Raw genomic sequence first — 22195 nt, forward strand, 5'->3', positions numbered from 1 at the left:
TAAAATATGTTACGGGAATGCTTGCAGGCTCGTCCGTAGTGTGCTTCCGCCAATGCCCATGGTATCTTGAGTGCGTAGTGATGTATGCGCGGTACAAGTTTTGCAGGTGTACGAGGTGAGCGGCGAAAGCCGGACTGCTATTTCCGCTCCGGGAGTTGTCGATCCTCAGGTGGAAATTGCTTCTGACCCCCGGTATTTCGTTGGTGAACCTTTCCATCGTCCCTGTCGCCTGGCGGCCTCCTTCCCTTGTGTTCGGCATTGAGCTTGCCGGCTTGCTTAAAGACCCAGCAGTTTCTGTTGGTATGATTAGTTGGTTTATCGGGGTGGCCGTGAATCTGGTAGGGTCAGTCCAATATCCTGTCTAGGTTGGATGGTTCGTCTCGGTTCGCCTTGAATGGCTTCTTCCGTTCACCGGGCTTGGGATTGCTGAATCCGGCGTTGACCGCTGTGTCGCGTGATTTTTCGCTATCATTGCGACTGTTGTGTTTGCTTCGCCGTGGCTTGCCGTTGTCGTCTCGGATTTTGGAAGTGCCCAGGTCACTGGCACTGTTGCTTCTACGAGCGAGCCAGCTGTCTTCTCCCGCGCAAAAGCGAGTCATTAGAGCAGTAAGGGCTGTCATGGATTTAGGTCCTTCTTGACCGAGGTGGCGTGCAAGCCATTCGTCTCGGACGCGGTGTCTGAAGGCCGCAAGGGCTTCCGCGTCCGGACAGTCGATGATTTGGTTCTTTTTTACTAAGAACCGAGTCCAGAGCTTCCTTGCTGACTCTCCGGGCTGCTGGACAATATGACTTAGGTCATCGGCATCCGGTGGCCGGACATATGTTCCTTGGAAGTTGTTAAGGAAGGCTTCTTCCAAGTCTTCCCAGCTGCCTATGGAATTTTCAGGCAGGCTGTTTAACCAGTGCCGAGCTGGCCCTTTTAGCTTTAGTGGGAGGTATTTAATGGCGAGGAGGTCGTCTCCACGGGCCATATGGATGTGGAGGATAAAATCTTCTATCCATACCGCGGGATCAGTTGTTTCGTCGTATGATTCAATATTGACGGGTTTGGATCCTTCGGGGAATTCATGATCCATTACTTCATCGGTGAAGCAAAGCGGGTGTGCGGCGCCTCTATGTTGGGCCACACTGTGACGTAACTCTGAAGGAGTCCATTTGCGGTTTTCAGCTCGGACGTGGCTAGGTTTGTCACGTCTGAATAGGTAGCCATCGTCGCGTGTCGAGGCATGCCTTCGCGGTCCGTAGATCGTTCTTGCGTGTCCTGCTCTACTGTCCAAGTCCCGCTGCAGGTCATCTGGACAATCGTGAGCTGTGTTATTCTTGCCTTTATGGCGAGGTGGGGCGGTCTGGTGTTCGGCTTGAGTTGCCTCTTTATCCGGACAGAGTTGTCGGCGACCTGCCGCATTGTGTGATGATGGTACGGGCTCCAATGCCTCGTCATCGAACTGATGCAGCAATCTATGCTTCGGGTAGCTTTTGGCTAGGCCACTAAGGCCGTATTCTTCGGCGGCCAGGACTTTGGTCCATCTATCGTTGAGTAGGTCTCGGTCAGCTTGAAGGTGTTGCTGCTTCTTTTTCAGGCTCCTTGCAGTATCTATTAGCCTGCGCTTGAAGCGCTCCTGCTCGAGGGGCTCTTCGGGTACGATGAAGTCTTCGTCGCCGAGGCTTACCTCATCTTCGGAGAGCGGAAGGTAGTTGTCGTCCTCCAAATTGTCGCTGGGCAGGGCCTGTTCATCGGGGCTGGCTTGCCCGTTTTCCTGTTCTTCCTGTTCGGATCTTGCTCCAACAGGGTCTTCATTGTTTTCGGCGTCGTCCGGAGTACTATTTTCTCCGGTGCCAGCGTTGCTGCGATGTGACTTAGAGCGGTGTTTAGGGCGCCGGTACTTAGACTGTGTCTCAGGAGGTTTATTCTCGACTGGATCTTCTTTGTCATCATCGCTAGCTTTTTTAGGTGTATCAACCATGTACACGTCGTACGAAGAGGCGGCCGTTCCGCGTCTCGTGAATGGCGGGTCTTGGCCTTGCTCCTTATCGGCATCGTCGTTTATACCGTCGATGTCTTCGGAGCCATAATCTAGCATGACGGTTAAGTCCTCGGCAGTGGCTATGAAGTGGGTGGCGGGTGGGAAGCGGAATTCTCCGTTATCAGCCTCTAGCCCGAACCGGACATAGTTCGGCTGTGAGTCCCCCCGCCAAGGACAGGTTTTTTAATGAATTTAGAACGTCGCCCAAGGGCGAGTGTTGGAAGATATCTGCGGCGCTGAACTCGAAGATTGATAACCGATCCAGCTCTGCGCCCGTAGGCGTGCATGGTTCGGAACTTATAGCCGGAGACGAGTCTGGAATTCCGTTGACGCGGACATTCCCAGGTGTTGAGTCTATGTGCGGCTCCAACATCGCGGACTCTGCGGGTTCGGATGGTGCAATCTGCTCCGGATCTAAGGCCGTAGCAGTTACAGAAACCATCTCCTGAATCTGGTCCGACGGCAGATTTAAGTCATGTTCGTCGGAGCGAGGGGGAGCGATCGTCGCGGTCTTGAATCCATTGAAGATCAAGTCTCCACGGATGTCCGCAACGTAGTTCACGCTTCTAAATCTGACCTGCTGGCCAGGGGTGTAGCTATCGATCTGCTCCAGATGGCCAAGTGAGTTGGCCCGCAGTACGAAGCCGCCGAATACGAAAATCTGTCCGGGGAGGAAGGTTTCTCCTTGGACAGCGTCATTATAGACGATCGAAGGGGCCATCGAACCTTTCGTCGACGGCACAGTGGAACTCTCAATGAAAGCACCAATGTCGGTGTCAAAACCGGCGGATCTCGGGTAGGGGGTCCCGAACTGTGCGTCTAGGGTCGATGGTTACAGGAGACAGGGGACACGATGTTTACCCAGGTTCGGGCCCTCTCTATGGAGGTAATACCCTACTTCCTGCTTGATTGATCTTGATGAATATGAGTGTTACAAGAGTTGATCTACCACGAGATCGTAATGGCTAAACCCTAGAAGTCTAGCCTGTATGACTATGGTAATGAGTATATCCTTTCCGGACTACACCCTCCGGCTTATATAGACACCGGGGGGATCTAGGGTTACATAGAGTTGGTTACATAAGAAGGAATCCTCATAGTTGGTCGCCAAGCTTGCCTTCCACGCCAAGGAGAGTCCAATCCGGACACGGGTACAGTCTTCGGCCTTCGCATCTTCACAGCCCATCAGTCCGGCCCATAGATAACAGGCCGGACGCCCGAGGACCCCTTAGTCCAGGACTCCCTCAGCCGCGGCGCGGGAGGATATCTCTGCTGCATTCGCGGCACTGCGGGACATCTCTTCTGCTTCCGCGGCGCGGCCGGACCAGTCTGCTGCATCGACGGCGTGGCGGGACATGTCGGCTGCTTTCGCAACGAGGCGGGACATCTCTCGTGCTTCCGCTTCCATGCTCGCCTCTCCTTGGTGGCAATCTCTCGACCCAGAACTCACGCTGGCCATGGCAGACGCAGGGGAACGATGATGAATGACTTGTTTGTTTTTGTGGATGAGGAGTTGAGGAGGAATGTGCAGTCATCTTGGAGTAGTAGTATTTATAACTGAGTACTAATATGCTCCTAAGTGGGAAACCGTTTAGGTTTTGATCGGTGTGAACAGGTTTGCAATTTGGAATGTGACGGGACGCAGGCTCAAAATTTATTGATAGTTCTATAATTTCTAAGTGCGACACTATACCCGGACGGCGTAACGTGGGAACGCTTTCTCGGCCACGTATGTGGCATTTCTGTTCTGTTGCCTAATCGCAAATAGTTAATCCTTCTGAAGCGTATGCCCTCAATCACACATTGTTAAAAAGTAATGCGGTAGACCTCCTTTAACATGTGTTAAAAAAACAAAACAAAAACAAAACAAGGACCTTGAGGTTAATTCCACTGATGGGATGTGTCATAAATGTCCTTAATGGACCTTTAAGATACATCCCATCAGTGGGATTAACATCAAGACAACTTCCCATCCGGTCATCCATCTCATGCCTACTCCAGCCTGAGCACAGTTAACTTGAGAGTTCTCTTGGATGAGCTATTGGTGGAACACCTAGTCCTTGCTGATATAGGATGCCCACTTCGCATCCTTATGGCGTACCCGGATGACCACCCGTCGCCCAATGGCCAATAGATGTTGTGTAGACAGAGCATATCACATACGTCTTATTAGAAGCAATCGTCTGTGTTATATCGGTCTTCGCACACATTTCTGATTACAGACTTGTTTGCCGCGTATCACACACATCTTGATATATTGAACCGTTTATGTTCTCTTGTCTCAACGCAAAACAGTTCATCCGAGTGAACCGCATGCTGTATATCGCACACACCTTGATCTGGCTGACCGTTTTTTTTTGTGTTGCCTAATCACAAACAGTTCATCCGAGTGAACCGTAAGCCGTATATCGCACACGCCTTCATCTAGCTGCCCATTTCTTTTGTTCTGCCACATTGCAAATAGTTAATTGAACTGAACCGTATGCCCAGCATCGCACACGCAACTAAAATCTGAACTGTGTTTGATGCATCCTCCATCGCAAACGTTTTGCACCTTTTTAACCGGGTTTTTTACACCACCGTTTGCGACTAATGCATCGCACACGGTTTCGTCGAAGGGTCTCTGAACGTAGTGTCGCGTTAGCAGCAACCTGCAGTAGTGCCTGTTAGTCCAAAGAAGTACCAGAGGGGGGCTCCGAGGGGAGCACAACCCACCAGGGTGGGCCTGGGGGCCCAGGCGCGCCCAGGTGGGTTGTGCCCACCTCGGTAGCCTCCCGCACCACCTCTTTGCTCTATAAATACCCCAATATTCCAGAAACCCTAAGGGAGTCGATGAAAATCAATTCCAGCCGCCGTAAGTTCCAGAAACCACAAATCCAATCTAGACACCATCACGGAGGGGTTCATCATCCTCATTGGTGCCTCTCCGATGATGCATGAGTAGTTCATTGTAGACCTACGGGTTCATAGTTAGTAGCTAGATGGCTTCCTCTCTCTCTCTCTCTTTTGATTCTCAATACAATGGTCTCTTGGAGATCTATTTGATGTAACTCATTTTTGCGGTGTGTGTGTTGGGATCCCATGAACTTTGAGTTTATGATCAGATCTATGTTTTTATCCATGAAAGTTATTTGAGCCTTTTGATCTCTTATATGCATGATTACTTATAGCCTCGTATTTCTTCTTCGAATCTTTGGTTTAGTTAGGCCAACTAGATCAATTTTTCTTGCCATGGGAAGAGGTGTTTTGTGATGGGTTCGGTCTTACGGTGCTTGATCCCAGTCACAGAAGGGGAACCGACACGTATGTATCGTTGCTATTAAGGATAACAAGATTGGGTCTATTTCTACATAAATAGATCTTGTCTACATCATGTCATCATTTTTATTGCATTACTCCGTTTCTCCATGAATTTAATACACTAGATACATACTGGATAGCGGTCGACATGTGGAGTAATAGTAATAGTAGTAGATGCAGACAAGAGTCGGTCTACTAATCTTGGACGTGATGCCTATATAATGATCATTGCCTGGATATCATCATGATTATTTGAAGTTCTACCAATTTCCCAACAGTAATTTGTTTACTCGCCGTATAATATTTTTCTCGAGAGAAACCACTAGTGAAATCTAAGGCCCCTGGGTCTCTTCTTTATTATATTTGCCTTCGTGATCTAATTTTATTTGCTTTTATTTTCAGATCTATTAATGCAAAAACACAAAAATACCTTGCTGCAATTTATTGTTATTTATTTTATCCCGCGTTCCCGCGAGATCTATTTATCCAATCTACTACAATTTTACCTATCTTTTTACCCATGAGGGATTGACAACCCCTCTCTTATGTCGGGTTGCAAGTACTTGTTCTTTGTGTGCAGGAGCCGTTTACGTGGTGTTGCGTGGTTCTCCTACTGGCTCGATAACCTTGGTCTCGTCACTGAGGGAAATACCTACCGTAGTTGTGCTCCATTATCCCTTCCTCTTTGGGGAAATACCGACGTAGTTCAAGCCGCATCAAAAGGAATTTCTGGCGCCGTTGCCAGGGAGACATCATCAACATCTATCAGGTTCCTAATCACAAATCTCGCCTCCTTGCAATTTACATTATTTTCCATTTGCCTCTCGTTTTCCTCTCCCCCACTTAACAAAAATTTGCCGTTTTATTCGCCCTCTTTTTCGTTCATCGTTTTTTCTCGTCAGGTCTGTTTTTTAGTGCAATCTTGTTGCGTAGTCACAATGACTCAAGAGAACACCAAAATTGTGTGATTTCTCCAATACCAACAACATGATTTTATTAGCACTCCGATTGCTCCACCCGCCACTAGTGCAGAGTCTTGTGATATTATGCCACTTTGTTGAATCTCGTTATGAAAGATCAATTTTCCGGTACTCCTAATAAGGATGTCGTGTCCCATCTTAACACATTCGTGAAATTATGCGATATGCAAAAGGAAAAAGATGTGGACAATGATATTGTGAAGTTGAAATTGTTTCCGTTTTCTTTGTGAGATCATGCAAAAATTTGGTTTTCTTCTTTGCCTCGCAATAGTATCGATTTCTTGGGATAAGTGCAAGGATGCTTTTATTACTATGTATTGTCCACACGTGAAAATCATTTCCCTTAGGACACAAATCTTGAATTTTAAGCAACTTGAGCATGAACATGTTGTGCAATCTTGGGAAAGAATGAAATTGATGCTAAGAAATTGTCCTACTCATGGTTTAAATCTTTGGATGACCATACAAAATTTTATGCGGGATTGAATTTTATTTCTAGAAATCTTTTAGATTCTGCCGCGGGGGGTACTTTTAAGGAAATTAATTTGGGTGAAGCTACTAAATTGCTTGATAATATTATGGAAAATTATTCACAATGGCATACCGAAAGAGCTCCTACTAGTAAAAAAGTCAATTCGGTAGAAGAAATAAATTCTTTGAGTGAAAAAGTTGATGCTCTTATGAAGTTGGTTGCTAATATAAATTCTCCCACTGATCTTAATGATGTGCCTTTGTCTACTTTGATTGAGAAAAATAGTGATGCCGTAGATGTAAATTTTGTTTCGCGAAACAATTTTAATAACAATTCTTATAGAGGTAATTTTAATCCTAGACCTTTTCCGGGAAATTCCTCTAACAATTATGGTAAATCCTATGGTAATCCTTCTAAATAATAATAGGAACACCTCTGATCTTGAGAATAATATTAAAGAATTTATCAATGCTCAAAAAAATTAATACTATGATAGAAGAAAAGTTGAGTAAGATTGATGATATGTCTAGAAGCATTGATAGGATTTCCCATGATATAGAAAATCTCAAGATGAAAATTTTTGTGCCTAAGGTAGAAGAATCAATTAAAGCTTTATATGTTTCTATGGATGAAAGTAAGAAAAGAACCGCTATGCTTAGCGCCAGAAGAGAATTATTAGAAATGGCGTTTTCTAGTGATTGCTTTCATATAAATGTTGAAGATCTTAAAATGATTGGTGGTTCTTCTATTGATCTTCTTTGTTTAGTAAAATTAAGATTGATGAAAAGGGATTGAAGAAGAGTTAACTTTAGTTAGAAGGCGTTCTGATAATTCGGAGTGTGAAAATCTTGTTGAGAAAATTGATAAAAGTGGGTTTGAAGAGGTCAAAATTTTAACTAGTGATGTGCCCACTCTTTTGGATTACAAAGACTTTAATTATGATAATTGCTCTTTGATTGATTGTATTTCTTTGTTGCAATCCATGATAAATTCACCTCATGCTTATGAACAAAATAAAGCTTTTACTAAACATATTGTTGATACTATGATGAAAGCCACAGAAGCGACAAAAATTCTGAATTTTTTACACACGATTGATATACAAATTGCCCACGTTGTCCTAATTTTTCGAAATTTAAAAAAAAAATTAAGTTACAGAAGTATCGAAAGTTTTCAGATTGCTACAAACTGTTCTGTTTTTTACATATTCTGTTTCCTTTGCGTTGTGTGCTTATTTTGATGGATCTATGGACTCTTTTGAAGGGTTTGAGACATAGCAAAGTTGGAATACAGTAGATACTAGTAAAATGCTCATGCGTTGCCACAGGCCTTTTAGTTTTTGTTATGATTGTATATATACTCATACTGTTATTATTGTATAAACCTCGGTGAATTTTGGCCTCTTCTACCGACATCGTCTTAACACCCTCGTCAATGGATTCTTTTTTAATGTTGACACAATCCATCTTCATCTCTCTCATACCCTGCAAAAATAAACCCTGCAAAAATAAACCAGATGTGAGCTACCGGATGCGAGCATGTGATCATTTTTAGTCAGAATGAGTGGCATCCTGCTTTTTAGTAGAGTGAGTCATACCCCAATTTTAATAAACTGTAGTCTCACCTATAATTCACTTGTTGGCAATTATTCTCATAAATGACTTGTTAGGGTATGTGATATTGTTCACTATATAAAAAATTATGTGACATTTCACTCATAGCAAATAGTTGCTTTTCCCTAAGAAACCAAATAGGGCTCATTTTCTTCTTATCTTAAAAGTAGCAATTCATGCTCTCACTATCTCACCGCTTGCACAACACTCATATTCACATATCACTAGGAGAACGCCCGTGCGTTGCTACGGGCTACAATGTATACTAATGAATCAACCAAATGATTAAGGCCGTCTCCACTCTTCAAGGTCGAAACCCATTTCTTCCTCGTACGTTCAGCCGTGTTCGAACATCAAACCAGCGCCCAACATGCTCCAATATGTGGGGGAGAAATATGGTTGTCCGGTCTACCCACCATATTATCTTCAACGCGCAGTCCCAACCCAAAAAACACACCCTAGGACGCACTCTTCTCTTTTCAACATATTTTATACAGTAAGAATAACTATATCGCAGCAAAGAGAAGAAAATATTTTATAATTATTACCTCATCAGATCAACATATAATCAGAGACTTCACAACTCCAGGTCACATGAAATTGAGACAACCCACTATGCGATGTTGGCATTATTCAACCAGAAGACACCACTCCAATCATAAGTGTTGACAACTCAATCAAGGGCAAGCCGCATGCTTGTGCTCGGCATTTTCTGCCCCAATCTGACTAATGTTCACCACCATCGGCACTCGCACGACCACATATTTGAGTTCAATGAGTCATCACTTAAATAGTTGATCTCGTAACGGAAAATGCAGCGAAAAGCGTGATTGATCATATACGGTTCAAAATTTAGAGTATTCTATATTGAACAAGGTACTTCCGTTGACAAGGTATATAATTGTTGCTTTGCACATCTATTCCACTAAAGACCCAATAGCACAATTATATTTATATCAAGATGAAAGAAAATATTGTTTTTGTTACATGTCTATTTGGTAGCTCACTCCATGATCCCGCAAAAAAAAGGTAGCTCACTCCATGCAACAGATTCTAGGGGTCTGCTGGTTGTCAAACTATGGTATGCACAGGTTTTGAGCAGCAAGTGGAGCTAGGGATGAAATAATACTCCAGAATATTAAAACGTGATGTGGATGACTTCTGCTTGTAGGATCCATACAGAAGGATTAAGCTAGGTGCTCACAAACCTTGTTCAGGTTGCAATGGTGCCTCCTTAATAGTACGAAAAAACCACCAAGGTGTCTGCCCAAAAGTTTTTGCTGCACCCAAAATAATCCATAGTTAAACAACACAACTCAAACTAAGAAACAACAAAAGTATAAATGAAGATGGTAGATTTGTTATTACAACAAACAAATTGAGTGAGATAAGAGCCTTTTGATCAGGAAAGGTAGATGAGCCAGGTGGTAACGAAAAGTAAACATCCAGGAAAGGGAAATAACATGGGAAAGTAACCAATCTATTGTGCCACCCCCACATCGGCAGTGTGGACAAGGACAATGAGAACCCAAACATCCTCACCAACCTCTCTTGAATTCATGGCTCCAGTAGCAGCTGCTACAACTGCAACATAAATTATAGTGTGTTCAACCACGTGCCGTTCGCTGCACGGCGACGCGAGCAAAGACAAGGTCATCCTTAATGGCTTATGTTCATGTGAAATAGGCGAAATGGACCGTCGGGGATGCATCTAGCAGGGCCAGTAAGAAATAAGGCACACATTAGTTGACCCAGCTTAAAGAGCAGGCCCTATGATGTACACATGTTTTGCTTGTCAAGCACAATCTTCAGACTGTGTCCAAACTATCTTATTGCTTTGGCTATACGTACTCAAGTTATTTGTTGGTTGTATGCGCTCAAGGCACAATCTCCCTAACTTTAGGTCAAATGGTCCTGGTTAATTTTCTATCTGCTTACTCGACGGCATAACTCGGGGGATTTGGCAATCAACCGCTGACAAGGGTTTTCCCGTTCCTTGCTGCGAACACAAATATTGGCTATACCTCAATACTCCTGAGAGTTTAAAAAACCCGCATTGGGACTCACAGGCTTCTCATTAAACGACCGGCAAATATTAGTTTGGGCATGAGTTTCAGGTTACAATGCAAAAACATGACCACACAGTCACTCCTGCACCCGCTGTGTGCTGAATTCACACTACATTTCGGTCTTCCAGAAATATTGAAATGTAAGTAGATTTTTTCACTTAAAGCAGCTGTACAGCCTTCAGTTTCCAGTACAAATAAGATTACTAAAGCATTACAACATTACAGGGAAAAGGGTGATAAATAAAGAATATATACAATAGAAGACAAGTATTACCCAATGTAGACAAGTATTACATGCATTCAATTACTTCACATTAGTAGCCCAATGCCAGTAGTAAAGTAACATAGTATTAAGCTTAGCCAGAGCTAAGAACTCAAGTGTTTCAGAGTAATATACCTCCCCGAGCACATAATGTCTTTCAAATGGTTGATTAGTCCGAGATGGTAATGTAGTTACATATTTCCAATCATTCAATTGCTTGACCTGTGATAGGAACCAAAAAAGTATATTAAAGTATAATGATTAGCTAGCGTTACAGACTAAAACAACTACTGGATTCTCCCCCTATTATCTTTCAAATAGTTACCTACTCAAATCAGAGATGGTTTAGAACTTGCAGATTTCCCATTACGGAATCTTGCTTGGCGCTTCAACTGTAGTAACAGCCTACATTTTTTACTTCTAGTAAAGATTAAACTTGGACCATTTGATAAATCTCGCAGCCATGTCAACATACAGCAATGGCACCCACAATACAAAAGTCGAATATTGTATCCCTAATATACATCAGGAACTTGATTAAAAAGTATGCGATTCACGGTGTTGCCGTCGTCGAGGGTGAAGAACATGTCCATGTTCAGATATGCCTTGCTACTCACCATCCTTACGAGCCTAACTTGTAGACCACCCAACCATCATGTAAGAAGCCATATCTATAACCTTTCATTTTTGTTTACATCAGCTGAACAATATTCTCAAACAAACCTACTGGTAACTGGCACATTGTGCTTCTTTACATTGTAGCCTTGGTTAAGTTCACCTTAGTGGTGCAGGCAAAATACGATTTATGTTAAACAAGGTATCAAAATACTCCGGATATGTCATTTCAATTTGGAATAAATTCCGTGGCAGCTGAGTAATAAGCATACAGATTGTTCGTGAACTCGTCGCCAAAAATGTTAGAGCAAGCAGGGTGTTGACGTCATGTCCCCGTCAGCCAGGTCCCCTACTTGGTATACTAAAATGTGTATGCATTCAAACAAATTAGAGCAAGCACACATTCTTCCTTGGCAATCAAATGGACTACATAGCTAACCAAATTAACGCTCCACGAATCTTGGGAAAGACCAGTGGGTTTCTAGCCACTAATCCTTCTTATGTTATTGTTTTTCTTTGTTTTGATCAATCAGCGGTCCGGCAGGTGGTAAACATATTCTGAATATTTCATTCGTTAATCAGAAGTTCAGAACTAACCGTTGGAACATATATGTGGGATCGACATCATGAATATATGCCCATTCTTGGAGTAGGTCGCGGCACATAAAGCAATAAATGGCAGATAATATCTTTATTGATATATCAAACCATGTGTACATGATTGTGCGAGGAGCTTTGACTGAGTGAATGAATTGCTGCATAGTGTATACCTTCTTCACATGATGATTGTCAGTGTATGTCCTTCCCATCAGGAGCTCCTTCCCGTCAATTATCTGCACACAACGCTCTGGTGTAGGTTACAGTTCAGAACAACAGCCATGCTAAACGAGACATCATGTCATTTCTAGCCACACATCATCTTTGGTTATTAGGCCGGAACTGTCCAGCAAACTGGACCTCGTAGTTCCTAGTTCACAAGCACACAAAACTTAAGATACTGCGCTTGCATGTGCAAAAGTACCCCGACGAGTATTGCATTACCTTTCATTACATTGCGGGCATTCAAAAGCCATCACAACGACCTGCAAATTTACAAACGCATATCTACCACCGTTTTAAAATCAAAACAATAAGCTTTCGCAACGAGAACAGAGTGCGATGAACCTTATCTCCTGGAAGTTGGGAATCGTAGTCAGCAGCAACCTCATGGTGCCCTGACCAAAAGAAAGTACGCATCAGAATTCACAATGAGTCAAGCCGAAACCAAAGGGAATGGGGTTAGGAGCTGTGCCACAGATCAAGGCACTTATACTCTCGCCGCAGCGCATGCAGAGAGACTCATAGACTCGATTCCGTGAAGCGTCTCATCGCTGCTTAGGCATCCGCAGAGGAGCGGAGGTCCGTCACAACGCGCCCTTCTCTGACCCCTGCTGCAAGCTCGCCATGTTGCCAAAATCATAGAAGGCACTACAAGACAAAAAAATAGATTTGTAATTAAAATAAATCTAGTTGTGAGATGTGAATATTTTAAAAATCGAAAGCTTGGAAGAATAGAGATGGTCACATGGAACATACCGAATACCAATAGCGCACTAAAGACAATCACAAGGCAAATGCCCTTTCCGAGACGTCATTGCAGTAAATGTTCGAATAATATCCTTATCATCAACTGACTTGACTACCTCCTGCTCATTGTAACTTGTAATACATGACTTGAACCATTCATTATTGATCTTGCTACGCAGTTTGCTCCCTGTTAAAATAAGATCACAATTTGCTCTTTGTTAGTGCTCGGCAGAAAAACAAAAGTGTTCATAAAACTTTAGAAAAAGACAAATAAAAAATACAGTCATGCAAACTTAAATAAAATGAGATGTTTGGCTTGACAGAACAAGGATTACAGGATCAGGAAAATCAGCTTTATCGACAAACTTAAATAAAGTAGATACTTGGTTGCAACTAAAACAGAATCAAGTGTTGTAGAGCCCTCCAGTACAATTTTCGGTTGGAAAGACAACTCAACCAAGGGATTAGCTAACACAGGTGCGAAATTCACAAGATAGCATTAGCTCTGAAAGAAAAATATCTATACAGACGTACATATATTACAGAGATATCATTAGTTCATTAGTTCTGAAGATCATACACAGTGACAATACAATGGATATCAGAAAGGAAAACACTTACAGAGCCAGTCTGAATAGTGAATAGTATATGCAGTAATGCAGATGGCACCAAAGTATGAAGCAAGTCTGGGATAATTTGGAGATCTCAAAGAAATATGGCATGAAGAAAAATAATAAACAACAGTCAGCTTCATGCAAGAAACTTGCATCTGGAGTAACATCAATAGTAGTTACTAAAGGCTGACCAACTATTCTTGCCCGCTCCACATATCTGTAGCACTATTAAACTCTTGTTGCATTTGAAACCTCTATTCCTTTAGTTTTACTCGATTTTCAAAGCAAGCCGGTTGAATGTGTAGCTCTGAGATTCCAACTCTACATGGACCAAGTAAACCAGAGTAAGCTAGCTATGAGCCTATGACTATAAAAGTTACTTGTAAATTTGACTGTCTATCATGTCTGAATTACATATATTTTCACCAGCTTGGCAAACTAAGTAAATACATATGCGGCAGTGTTACTTTCTCAATACTTGAACCAAGAAGATACAATATGATATCAGAGAAATAACATTAACCTTCCACTTCGCAACAGGATTTTATTGAAATCGTAAACCCAAGAGCACCACCAAAGCAAACAACTACCAGAAACGGCCCGACCTGTATGATCTCTAGTCCTGCAGCTGCACGTCGTGACCGCCGCTAGTGATGGGGCACGGTCGTCGTCATCATCTCCACCTGAGGCGTCTCCTTCCTCCTCCGTGCAGGTTCTCGCCTATAAGTCTCCCCCTGCCTGCCCCCCTCCCCCCTCCGCAGCCGTCGCACGACGACCACGTGATCGTTGTCAGCTTCATGGGCGGTAGAGGCAGGGACCCGCCACCCGTTTCAGAATCACGGCGATTCCCAGGGAGTGCTTGGCTTGCTTGTTGTCCATTCGTACGGCTCTGCGTCGCAACCACTATCATCAATGGAGCCACGACAGTCGTCCTCTCCGTCTCAGGCTCAGATGTACATGAGCTAGATAAATCCTTATTACTCTCCACAAGCAACATAGTCAATGACACATATAGGAGCAACCTATATCACACATTATTCTCAAGAGCTAGTTAAGTTACCAACAATCATTTATTATTAACCTCAAGCACTATAATTCAAAGAACATAAAAATGAGGAAAATCTGAACAAACATAACCATTTGGTTTTTGGACACTGCTAAGATAAATATTCAGATATCTTGATGTTTAAAAAAGCCTATCAATGCTTTGGAATAGTTATGGTCTGGTCAGAATGGGCCATTTGTTTTGAGATTTGAGTAATACACAGTATATTCTCAAATGGCAACGTGTACATGAACACCAACCTGCTGAGATCAATTTTTTTTGCGAACGTACTTGCTGAAAAATATGGAGTCTGCAAGACTACAATCAAGACATTGTGTCTCTCACTTAGGCTTTACATATTACCGAAAAATATATAGTCTGCAATCAAAATATTGTATCTCGGTCTTTTGTCAGCAACATCTAAGATTTCGTAAGCTATGACAGCAAAAGACCAACAAGTGCAATAATTGGAACATGGAAGAAGCTTACGTGGACATGATGCCATCGGGTTGTATGCCAAGATCGTGGTTGTAGAGCTCCCTCTGTCTCCCTTGCCAAGCTCTCCCTCCGACCAGCAGTAGAACAGCCGCTCCTGCTGCTTTTGAACTCTCCTTCCACGCTGCCGCAGATCAGTTGGCGACGTAGGCCAACTCTCCCTTGTATCGTAACGTTGAACAAAATATGCATCTATGTTTACTTTCCTTGTATCATCACAACGTATGGTATAAATTTGATTGTGTCCCTGCCATAAATCTGAATCCTACATAATATGAAAAAAGAAAGACAGATTTGTTAATACAACATAACACGGATTTGTTAATACAACATAGTGATAGTACAGGATGGGTATGTGGTATCTTGTTTGCTCTCGGAGAGTGTGATGCCCTTCCTCCTAATCTTATTTAAGCACTGGATCTAAAGAGGCATCAACATTATGATATGAACTATGATAGTGGCAGTATAATATGAACTAATCTAACAGAGAGTTTGATGTCCGTTCTTCTAATCCGCACTGCACTGCTCCCTCCCTGTGCTAATCTAACTATAGAAAAATCACCACAAAATGCGAGATTGGGCACCCACCTTCTGTCGGGCTGCTGCTGTTCCGCCGACATGGAGGCTCTGCGGCGAGTCCCCCGGCCAGATCTGGCCACATCGAACACCGGAGTGGCAAGGCCTGGCCCTCTCTCCGTCAGATCGGGTAGGGGAGGGGAGATCATGGCCTTGGATGAAGGGAGGAGATCGGGTAGGGGAGGGGAGATCGTGGCCTTGGATGAAGGGAGGAGATCGGGTAGGGGAGGGAAGTTCCTAGCCTTGGACGAAGGGAGGAGGGAGGCCGAGACCCACCTATGCCAGGCACGTGGTCGCCGCCCCTCTGTACATGGCTGCCCGGGGAGGTGGGTGGCGGTCGGCTAGGGAGGGAGGTCGTGGTGGCCGGTTCCTCTTGAACCTCGGCGGCGGCGGCTCCTGTCGGATCTCGGCGGCGGTATAGGGCTCCACTATGGCGGCTGGGGCGTATTCCCCTCGCACGCCCCTACTGCCTTCCTGGATCGTAAGCGGCGTGGACGGAGGGAATCGCTCGTGCGTGCGAGGGTCTGGTTAATTTTCGTAGGTTAACCATCGTAGATTTTTTTAGGACGATTTTCTGTCGCTGAACCGTAGTGTTTCACAATGGGCCTCGTGGTAGCATGCTGTTTTTTTTGTCGGTCTCGAGGGAGGAGGGGGGGATCGCTGGGTAGCGGGAGGTGGGAGGAGGTACCAAAATTAACCGTGGGAGGTGGGACTAAAAAAAACCTGGAAGCGAGACTACCAACTGCTCCCTTAGGAGTTTAGATTCTGCTGGACCACTCTCCTCATCACGGTGTCATCGCCGCTACCTCTCCCAACCATGACTTCTCAGCCTCCCCTCGACGCCACAACATTCAACTCGCACATTCCTTATGTTATTTAGAAGGATGCACATTCCTTATGTTATTTAGAAGGATGCTTCCATTTCTTGCTTACTGATAGACAACTGCTAATTTGTTATCTGTATGCTTAGTTTCTTTCACATTCGAAGTGCATCTTTTCTGTGTCCTTATGTTAAATTCCCACCATCATATGCGAACTTGCTGACAAGTGAAAAATATGTAAATAGCTTGAAAAAGGGTGGATGGGCAACCTATCAATTTGAATTTTCTAGTTTTGCAATGTAACCGCAAGCAAGCAGCTAGTAAATAAGATGAACACGAGATCTTATGTTGGACATGGTATCCAGTTTGTAATTTAGAAGGAGCGTTGCAATTACCCCTAGTAATCCATATTCAACGGAAGAAATAATATGCACATGAGCAAGCAAGGAATGACATTGTGTGTAATTTGTATAAGATAAGAAAATTAATTATCCATATTTGCCTGTCATGATAAACACCAATTAGGCCCTATCATTTACTACTCCCAAGTAACAACGTTTTTTAGCAAGAACAAGATTCATAACCCACACATGATCAGACACTGCAGCAGTGGCCTGTCCTCCAAAGTATGAGTGCATCCATCTTGAAACAAGTTTATACCATCATCCGTAAGGGAGGCCGTAGCAGAAGGTTTAGACAGCCTAGAAACCCATGTGTCACTTTTAATTGCAAAGATGCAACCAAAGTGCAATATTCAAAAGCAAACGATGGTATGGCGGCACTTGCAAAATACTAACTGTTTGTATAGTATTACGACAACTACCTTGCTAATCAGGAAGAAAATTTTCAGGCAGCTTGTCCTTGCAATCAATCGATATACAACTGCTTTAGGATGTCGTTCCATGCTTGCCAAAATTACAAATTTTCAACGAGATATGGCAAGCTCCACCTTCACAACACTGAACTGAAGAGCTCACCAGAAGAAATGCATTGATCGGTAAGCTTAATATTCCTGCTCTTCTTCCTCCTTCTCCACCCACTACCACTGCCTTCCTAATCCGACCACCCACACATACTTTAAATTCAAACACTTACCCGTGTATTTATGTTATATTTTATAATGTGCTTGTCTTAACAACGTCCGCCTATAATTTTTTATTGGATCAGAGAAATTTCTCTCACACACACAGAGGAGACATATTAGTAAACAATATTAAGAAAACAATCAAAGTAGTAAACAACATTAAGAAAACAACCAAAAATTTTTAGAAAACAATTCAATAACTACTTTGATTTAGTAGCTTTTCCGCAGCCTAACCTCAGGCCTGCGCTTCACCGAGCTCCGGCCGGTACCGGCACCGACCCTGATGCCAAGCTTTTGCTTGACAAACTCGAGCATGTCCTCCCCTGAAACCTCTGCGACGCCCTTGTCAGCCCAGTGCCCAAGCGCCACGACGCAAAAAAAAAAAAAAAACTGACTATTTGGAGTCTCTGTACGGATGGTTCAGTAGCTTATTGAAAACCTATACACTTTGCAACATTTAAGTGTGTGATTGGGGAAAGGAGCAGCAAGTTCATGTTGTTTTCTCATTCTAGTTTTCAAAGTATAACTGCATGATAGTAATCAGTACTTCCAAATTGGATCATGAGTGGAACAGGATCATGAGTGGACTCACTGGAGTGGTAGTGCGAGAAACAGAGATGTATCGCGCAGACCATCTCGAGGTCGTACTTGTCATCATACTCGAGGCTTGCAGGAAACTGCTCGTCTCCAATCTATCGGAAATGGATGGAAGAACACCGTACAGAAAGGGAACCAATGCAAATAACCTCCCCTACCTAGAACTGCTAATTTTTTACTGCAGATATAAGGATGAAAAACAGAAGTTCAGTGAATGCCTTACTTCAAGAATATCAAGACCCTGTAGTGGAGATCTATGCATCTCAGTTTTGGTAGGGGAGGTTCACTTAATCTGACAGATAACATCTTCACAATTAGAGAGACCACAACTTTGTTCCTCGACTAATTAAGAGTTCCGTTCTGTTTGACACATCAATTTGAGCAAACATAAACACTTGTAGTCAGCGGTTCACTGAGTCTCGCATGGCATGTAAGTAACTTACCAAAGAGGGATTAATATCTGAAGGTTTCACGAAAATTCTTGGTGGGATTTGTTGAACGACTGACCTTAATGCATCCAGTGTGCTCCCTATGTAGGCATTCATGTATTCCACACTATCAGTGTCATTCGCAGATGCCTTGCCTGAAGTGAGATGCATGCCACATCAATCATAATAGACTGGAAGCCCCCATAGGTATGTGCAGAACCATGGCCAAACTGCTGTAAATTTTACCGAATCGATTAATTTTAGATGAAAATTGATTAAAAATTTGGAGATCAGTGTGGCCAGAAAGTAGATCGACTTGCCATTCTCTTGGACATAAATGGGGAGCCGCCCATAGGTTTCAGGTACTGCAGCACACATTTTAATTCTTCTGGGTCATCTGGACAAGCCGTTGGGACGTACTGCACTCAAGAGAAAAAGTTCCATGAACCCGATCCAATTCCCAGTTCAACTACTTCATGTCCAAAACAGTGGAAGCAAGTAGCATCTTTGACAAAACTAGTTGTACACTTTTACCCCACTTGTCGGGTCTGTTCTAGAACCTGTATCATGGATGAAGATATCCTGTAAGTATATGTTTTGAAAGCTTCGACAAACCATTTGGTCAGTATATATGTTAAACGAATCAAATTCCCAATTTTAGCTGTTGAACTCATGATCAATGCAGCATTACGCCCATGCAGATACAAAATTTGCTTACCTCTCTGGTAAACTAACATGTCTGGTCCATAGTCACGAAAACCTTCCTTTAAAGGGTGACACGGGAGCCAAAAAAATTTCAGCAGAATAAAAAGAGCACTAAAAAGTATGGTATTCTGAGATCTGCAGACACTATAATATACCTGATCTTCATGGGCACTTCTTTGGCCAATGGATATGTGGAAAAAAATTGTGTATAAAGAGTAAAGAATTTTCGTAGTTCCTCACAAACTGCAACACGAGTATCAAGCAAGACATCAAACATCTTTATGAATAGAATTGCTAGGAAAGGCCTATTTGATCTGCTATAAAATACGGTTTACTTGATAAATAATGAATACAGCTCCTGTGAAGAAAGGTCTAATTCCTATATCTGCACATCACACAGCCGCGAGATAATGTACTTCGCTTAACACGGACTATGCTTGGTAAAAGTTGGATGTGTCCGTACCTAACATAAAATTCATCTTATGCTTTTTATTATCGAGTGCAGCTGTTGCATACCTTGTGAACTTTGGCCTCGGTGTGGTATCCGTGTACTTATCAAGGCCGGCATGTCAAGAGGACCAGACGCGAGTGGCGTAGCCAAGATTTTAAACCGAGTGGTCCAATTGATACAATTTTTCTGCACAAACAAAATATAGCATGCCAATATAGTACTAAATCACAAAAAATAAATTAGCACACCTTCTCATAGGTTTATTCATCTGTTGGAGCGAACCCATTAACCAGTTCAGTATAACGATTCTGAATTGTAAGAATCTGGAAAGCACAAGCAAAACCACACTCTGAATAATAATTGAACTATAAGAGATAAAGTATACATGCCAGCCAGTGATGCTCCTACCTTCACCAGCTTGTGTGGTGCGCATGCCGATGCCCCTGTGTCCTCTTGCCGGCTGCTGCACACAGCCAGGCATGTCTCTGCCTAATGCTGCTTCTGCTTATCGGACGCCCGCATCACCGTTCGAGTTCGACGTTTAGTCTGGAGAACGATCAGACGATCGGGGATCGTACAGGTACGAGGAGTCAATCACAGACGTACCGTAGACTTACTGTCGTTCGGTATTTGCAGGCCTTCGGTACGAGGAGTCCCTGAAGCATTGGGCTGATGGCAAATGGATGACGCCCCGGTGATTAGGGCAGTCGCCTATAAGATAGGACGGAGTGGAGGCATCATGTTGGACGGCGGCGGCGTAGTGGGCTGGAAGACAGCGTTGGAGGGAGCATGGAAGTGGCGCAATCCAGAAGATGGTGGCCGCCAGGAAGATGGGCGAAGCGGAGGCGTTCCGTCGGGCGGCGGCAACGGCAGGAGACAACGGCGTTTCCTCCCTCTCCTCCACGGATCCAGCGTCAGGGGTGTAGCAACAACGCACGACGGAGATCGAGGGAGAGGGCGGAGCCGTCGGCGGCGGCTGGGTCTGTTCGCTCGTGCGGGGGAGAGGTGAGAGAGGCACCCGACTAATGATGATAAGAAAAAAAATAAAAACAAGAAAAGGTGGGAGAAGAAAAAACCGGTGGGAAGGGAGAAAAATCGGTGGAAGAGCCGATCTACCGGGGGTACGAACAAACGAACGACGATGTACAGACTGCCGATTAGGAGTAGAGACAGGGAAACAATATAAGAAATTTTCTCATTATGATACGTCAGGGCGTGACTTCGATGGTTGTGTTTTTTCCTAGCGAAGCTAAGTATTGAAGGGGATCGGTGGTACAAATGAATCGGAGGAGGATGTGATCTATTTGGAAGGTGATCTCATGTATACGATATTATTTATGAATTCTTAATTACCAAATATTTACATGATTGAATTGAATCGACACCTGCCAAAGCAAGCACGAATAAATGGAAGGAGTATCAGACGCGATTCGGTTTTAAGTGCGAATAAGAAAACATTAACGTGGGAGGGTGGTGTGAGGTGAGACGAAAATAAACCGGACGAAAATAAACCCGACAAAAATAAACCATGTATGCTATTCACCAACTCAGACATTATGAGTAGAGACTAGTAGAGTGCCCGTGCGTTGCCACGGGCTCTTGAAATAGTTTGCAAGAGTTACATGTTAACTTTTTAAGGGCTCGCCCCGCCGTAGATCCAGACCCCTGCCTAGGCCACCGCCTGCCGCCGTGCTGCCCCATCGCGCTCGCCTCCGCTCCGGCCGCCTCCGCCCCGCCCCGACCCCGCCCGCCTTCTCTCCGGCCGCCTCCGCCCGGCCCCGCTCCGTCCGCCTCCTCTCCGGTCCGTCTGCCGCCCCGCTCCGTCCGCCTCCGCCCCGCGCCGCACGCCGACGCCCCGCTCCCGATGGCGCCGAAGAAGATGCCGAAGGGCAAGTCCGGTTTCTTCGGCATGATGGTGAAGCCCTCCGGGAACTTCGGACCGGAGTTCTCCGACGCCGGGCAGCGTCGGTGGCTCGGCACGTATCCCACCGCCGATGAGGCCACGCGTGCCTACGGCGTGGCAGTGTGGCGTGCCGGACGGCCGAAGACGGACCTAAACTTCCCGGAGGTCGAGTCCCAGGCGGTGGCGGAGTGGCTCGTGCCGCGGGGCATCCGGATGGAGGAGATGCCGGTTAAGAAGAGACCGGCGGTTGTTGTTGTTGTTCCTGGCGAGAGCGACGAGGCGGCGATGGCTTGGTTTGCGCAATTTGCAATTTGCTGCAAAGCCATCTCTAATGAAATGCTATTTGCTGCAAATTTAAAGGTAACACATACCAGAAGTCCAACCACAACCACAACCAGAGATAACATATCGTGGCAAGCGGATATCAAAAGAACATGATCCACAGCCAGAGGCTCGGGATAGACCAAATGCAGCGACCGTTAACAAATCCAAATTCAGTGTTAACAACAACCACTTATATATATTTGGACGTACATAGAAATTAGATATTTCCTAATTGTTTGCATAACAAAAAA

The 22195-nt window shown here is 44.2% G+C and overlaps 1 protein-coding gene and 1 long non-coding RNA gene across 40 annotated transcripts; both read right to left on the reverse strand.

Moving 5' to 3' along the window:
- Positions 1-7841: 7841 nt before the first annotated feature.
- LOC123119837 (uncharacterized) lies at positions 7842-18795 on the reverse strand. 38 transcript variants are annotated; one of them, XR_006458985.1, is made up of 9 exons: positions 17771-18789; positions 13523-15320; positions 12911-13088; positions 12500-12802; positions 12377-12417; positions 12106-12168; positions 10856-10942; positions 9598-9669; positions 7842-8275 (listed from the first exon to the last, which is right to left on the reverse strand). XR_006458985.1 is itself a non-coding variant. In XM_044539784.1 (7 exons), the coding sequence occupies exons 3-7, from the start codon at positions 12381-12383 to the stop codon at positions 7958-7960; spliced, it is 561 nt and encodes a 186-aa protein (XP_044395719.1). In that variant the 5' UTR covers positions 12384-12417; positions 12500-12802; positions 12911-13514; the 3' UTR covers positions 7842-7957. The 38 variants fall into 38 exon arrangements, 2 of the variants coding, with proteins under 2 accessions (XP_044395719.1, XP_044395718.1); XR_006458969.1 differs by lacking the exon at positions 7842-8275 and adding an exon at positions 11046-11125 and having other exon boundaries at positions 9310-9669; positions 12106-12802; positions 17771-18228; positions 18357-18493; positions 18577-18789; XR_006458970.1 differs by lacking the exon at positions 7842-8275 and adding an exon at positions 11046-11125 and having other exon boundaries at positions 9310-9669; positions 12106-12802; positions 17771-17859; positions 18129-18228; positions 18357-18789.
- Positions 18796-18887: 92 nt separating this feature from the next.
- Positions 18888-20762, reverse strand: LOC123119838 (uncharacterized). Of its 2 annotated transcripts, none has more exons than XR_006458987.1 (3): positions 20335-20762; positions 20126-20263; positions 18888-20040 (listed from the first exon to the last, which is right to left on the reverse strand). It is a non-coding gene; the product is annotated as an uncharacterized lncRNA (long non-coding RNA). The 2 variants fall into 2 exon arrangements; XR_006458988.1 differs by having other exon boundaries at positions 18888-19509; positions 19783-20040; positions 20126-20762.
- Positions 20763-22195: the final 1433 nt, after the last annotated feature.

The sequence above is a fragment of the Triticum aestivum genome, chromosome 5D (assembly GCF_018294505.1).
Source record: "Triticum aestivum cultivar Chinese Spring chromosome 5D, IWGSC CS RefSeq v2.1, whole genome shotgun sequence".
NCBI classification, from domain to species: domain Eukaryota; kingdom Viridiplantae; phylum Streptophyta; class Magnoliopsida; order Poales; family Poaceae; genus Triticum; species Triticum aestivum.

What these genes read in the sequence shown, in the direction of transcription:
- LOC123119837 (XM_044539783.1), bottom strand. Translation starts at nt 18,395, where the DNA reads ATGCATAGATCTCCACTACAGGGTCTTGATATTCTTGAA. An exon ending in TTTCTCGCACTACCACTCCA is followed by an intron (nt 17,869 to 18,128) that starts GTGAGTCCACTC and finishes AGGGCGTCGCAG; the next exon opens with AGGTTTCAGGGGAGGACATG. An exon ending in CGGTGAAGCGCAGGCCTGAG is followed by an intron (nt 15,321 to 17,770) that starts GTTAGGCTGCGG and finishes CATATTATGTAG; the next exon opens with GATTCAGATTTATGGCAGGG.